The sequence below is a fragment of the Drosophila eugracilis genome, unplaced genomic scaffold (assembly GCF_018153835.1).
Source record: "Drosophila eugracilis isolate 14026-0451.02 unplaced genomic scaffold, ASM1815383v1 contig_90, whole genome shotgun sequence".
Lineage (NCBI taxonomy): Eukaryota > Metazoa > Arthropoda > Insecta > Diptera > Drosophilidae > Drosophila > Drosophila eugracilis.
Window position 1 is genome coordinate 7,278,063 of NW_024573812.1, and position 4,263 is coordinate 7,282,325.

Below are 4,263 nucleotides of genomic sequence, written 5' to 3' on the forward strand. Positions count from 1 at the left end.
TCAAAATTTGTGTGTATCACAGGGGGTAACACCATGGCCAAGATCCTTCAAATGGCGGTTATGTTGGGCAGCTCCAAGCTGGGCCACGGCGCCTTCGGATTCGATGAGAGGCAGTCGGACTCTACGCCAGTGCCACAAATGAAGCGAGAGCTGCCAACCCGAAAGATGTGCTTGGAGGCATTTAAGCGCACCCAGTACGACATCCTTATAATTGGAGGCGGTGCCGTGGGTTCTGGTTGTGCGTTGGATGCCGCCACGCGGGGTTTGAAGACGGCTCTGGTAGAGGCAAATGACTTTGGGAGCGGCACCTCATCAAAGTCGAGCAAGTTGCTGCACGGCGGCCTCAGGGATTTGGAGCAAGCCATCTCACGCCTGGACGTAGCGGCGTTTCGAAGAGTTCGGTGTTCCTTGAGGGAGCGCAGTCACATTGGCAATCTGGCGCCCCATCTTAGCCAGCCGGTTCCCATCTTATTGCCTGTCCACCACTGGTGGGAGGCTCCCCTGTACTACCTGAAGTTAACGATTTATCACCTGATGGCCCCACAAGGCACAAAGAGCTTCCAATACTTAAGTGCTGATGAAGCGTTAGAAGTGTTCCCCATGCTGCGGCGTCCGGAGCTTTTTGGTGCTTTTGTTTTTTACGAGGGCCAGCACGACGACGCCAGGATGTGCCTTTCGGTAGCCCTCACAGCGGCTCGTTACGGAGCGGATATCTGCAACCACATGAAGGTCTTGAGGTTAATCAAGAACAAGGACGGCAATGTAGGGGGCGCAGAAGCGGTGGACCAGCTGACGGGCAAAAAGTATAGCATCCGGGCTAAGGTTGTAGTCAATGCCACGGGACATATGAGCGACAACCTCCGACAGATGGAAGATTCGGAGGCCAAACCGCTCTGCACGCGCAGCTGGTCCTCGATCATGGTTATGCCTCGCTTCTACTGCCCAGAGGAAGTAGGCGTTTTCGACCCGCACACGCCTAACGGGCGTTCTATCTTCTTTCTGCCGTGGCAGGGACACACTCTGGTCGGATCCAGCGATGAGCCTAGCAATCTGCCAGATCAAGACTTGCAGCCCACGGAGACGGATGTCGAGTATCTCTTAGATGACGTAAAGCACTTTGTGTCGCCCAATTTCGATGTCCGAAGGTGCGATGTGCTGGCAGTTTGGGGTGGCTTTAAGCCCCTGCCCGTGCAGACCGACTCTCTGCATCATACCCTGCTCAAGAACCATGTAATCCAACTGGGACCAAGAAACATGATTTCGATTGTGGGCGGCACCTGGTCGTCATTTCGGGCACTGGCCGAGAAAACTGTAAATGCAGCAATTCGATGTGGGGATCTGTCACCCCTGCGAAAAGAGTCGGTGACTGCAGAGTCCTGTAAACTGGACGGAGCCAGTGGCTGGAGTCCGAAGATGTTCATTAGGCTGGTCCAAGACTTTGGCATGGAACGGGATGTGGCCGAGCATCTGTCGAACACCTACGGATCGAATGCTTTCAAGGTGGCAGTCAATGCGGATAGCAGTGGTATGGCCTGGCCGATTGTTGGCAAGCGACTGCACTCGGAGTTCCCGTACATCGAGGCGGAGGTGAAGCAAGGCGTTCGCGACTTTGCCTGTACACTGGAAGATATGGTGGCTCGACGGCTGCGGGTAGCCTTCCTCAATGTACAGGTGGCCGAGGAGATACTGCCGCAGGTGGCCAACATTATGGCAAAGGAGCTGAATTGGACTCGGGAGCAAACAAAAAAGCAGATCCGCAACACTCGCGCTTTTCTCAACACCCAGATGGGCCAGTTGACCAAGGAGAACGCCTCGCAGAAGAACATTCCCATTAAGATGTCAGTGGGCCAGGTGCGCAAGTTTGCCGGGCATTTCAGGCAACTGGATGGAAACAAAACTGGTTATGTGTCCATTGCTGATTGCTGCAAGGCCATGAAAACTATGGGTGTGAAGGAGGTGCCAGTCGATTTGATGCACAACGTCCTGCGCGATATCGATGTTCATGCCCAGGGTAAGGTGAACCTGTACGAGTTCCTGCTGCTCATGTCGGCTATTGTGCAGGGAGACACCGAGTACCTGCGCTACGCCCGCTTATACTTGGACCATAAGAAACAGATGCGGGAAAGCGACCATCATATTGTAATGCAAATGGAGCGAGCCGGTGGCGGCCTTTAAAGTGTATCTCTTATTGTAATCATCTCCTATTTTGAAATACAAAATCCGTTAACCGTCCTCACATTACACGTAGAATCAGGGATCGTTTTTTTAACGAAAATTTATTTCACGCACTTCGAACAAAGTAATGGAAAGGAAACTTACAACGGTTGGATAGGGTTGGACGGGCTAACCTACTCCTTGGGTTTTTCCTTCGGTTCGTAAGGCTTCATAAGGTTCTCGGAGAAGGAACGAATGCTAGCTGGACCGCGTACCTCCTTCTCGAGCAACGGCAACTTAGTCACGTGGAAGTCTTCATAAAGGTCAGCAATCTGATCCAGGTACTTCTCCTGAATCTTGAAGCGGGAGGCGCACATGCTACAGGAGTCGTGCGAGTTTTGCAGGAAAAGCAACTGATTCACTATGATGTTGTGTACGTCAATGCCGCACTTCGTTAGCTCTTGAACTAGGCGTTCTGTCTCATACAGTGAGAAAAATTCAGCTATGCAGACGCAGACGAAAGTGGTTTGATCCTGTCAAAAACGAATCCCTCATAAGAAAAGAATGAGGTTAAAAGATATAACTTACTGGATTCTTAAACTGTTCGTTGACCTGGGTGATAATACGCAGCATGTCGTCGAGTTTCTGGGAAAGCGTGTCTGCGTTCACATCGGCCATGCCCAGCATGGAGGCGAACTGTGTAAGCAGCGGCGCAACCTTCATCTTAAGCCGCAGCAGTTTTCCCAATCCCTTCTCCACTACTTGGGGGAATGCAATCAGTCGCAGAGTGTGTCCCGTGGGCGCCGTATCAAACACCACCACAGAAAAGTTCATGCCCTTGACCAGCTTCATTACCTCCGCGTAACTCATTGCCTCATCAATGCCGGGCAGGGAATTGATCATCTCCTGCATGACGCCCTTGCTTACGCGTAGCGCCTCGTTGTCTCCCTCGAAATATTCGTCGGGTAGCTCGTTAAGTCCAGCATTTGGATCGATTTCCATGGCGAACAGGTTGTCGAACCCATTTACCTGTGGACACAACGAGAATAAAGATCAAAAGCTTTTCCAAGAAGAGTATATATAGTTTTCGAAACCTAACACATATCTAGTATCGAACATTTGGTAATTTTCTTAATCTGCTCAAAATACCAAAGCAATGACCTCAGAATTTAGAGTTCCTTGATTATAGCACCTACCTTTGTGGGCACCTTGGTGAACTTTTGGTCGAATGCATCCGATATGTTGTGCGCCGGATCTGTGGATATAATCAGCACTGATTCACGCACTTTCGACAGCTGAACGGCAAGGCTGGAGCTAAAAAATACATCATTTGTGCCTTGAAGAATTCGTTTGGCCAAAAAAGCTTTATTGTTGTTGTTTTACCTGCAGGTTGTCTTGCCCACACCGCCTTTGCCGCCTACGAAGATCCATTTCAGCGAGTCCTGATCGACGAGATTCTGCAAACTGGGCTCCAGTGGCTCTAAATTGTCGACCATAATACCAACTTAAACGAGACACGTAGGAATTTAAGTGAAATTAATTGCAATGAATATAAGTTATGGGGAGCAGTGTGGCTGTTTCGCTGCGAATATGCTGGAATAGCGGCAAAGCTGTCATCGAAATACAAATCGATATAAGCAAAAAGCAGCTGATCACGGGGAGCACAACCAGGGATGGGCTTTCAGCTTTGGCGCCAAACAAGAATTTCAATTAGTTTTTTTGCGAATGCTCAGTTTAAGAAGTTCAAAACTTGTTCAAAATGCGTTGATTTTCCTAAAATTGGAATAAATTTTAAACATAAATTCAACTAATAGCAACGATCACAACATTGTGAATGCCGCTGCGTAAATTTCTCAAGCTCTGCCTCTTTTATCGTGCCTATTAAATGCACAAAGCGCTCGGAGCTCAAGAAATTCACAATAAGTGCCGCGGATGCTAGTCCCGTCGCCTCGTTTCCCGCGTCATCGCAACCGTCAACTGTTAATTGTACAAATCGCGAGCTTATCAAAACCCTAGAGTCGGCGAGGAAATGCGAGCAACAAAAGAACGCGAAATCATATAGCTATGAGCTACTAAAAATAGTTGCAAAAACACCTCGTCCGTTGGGTC

The 4,263-nt window shown here is 49.5% G+C and overlaps 2 protein-coding genes across 2 annotated transcripts; one reads left to right on the top strand and one right to left on the bottom strand.

Moving 5' to 3' along the window:
• The first annotated feature begins 17 nt into the window (after positions 1-17).
• LOC108113030 (glycerol-3-phosphate dehydrogenase, mitochondrial) lies at positions 18-2,241 on the top strand. The gene has a single exon (XM_017223461.2). The coding sequence runs from the start codon at positions 34-36 to the stop codon at positions 2,173-2,175; it is 2,142 nt and encodes a 713-aa protein (XP_017078950.1). The 5' UTR covers positions 18-33; the 3' UTR covers positions 2,176-2,241.
• Positions 2,242-2,257: 16 nt separating this feature from the next.
• Positions 2,258-3,768, bottom strand: LOC108113031 (ATPase ASNA1 homolog). The gene is made up of 4 exons (XM_017223462.2): positions 3,538-3,768; positions 3,351-3,468; positions 2,743-3,183; positions 2,258-2,687 (listed from the first exon to the last, which is right to left on the bottom strand). The coding sequence occupies exons 1-4, from the start codon at positions 3,648-3,650 to the stop codon at positions 2,349-2,351; spliced, it is 1,011 nt and encodes a 336-aa protein (XP_017078951.1). The 5' UTR covers positions 3,651-3,768; the 3' UTR covers positions 2,258-2,348.
• Positions 3,769-4,263: the final 495 nt, after the last annotated feature.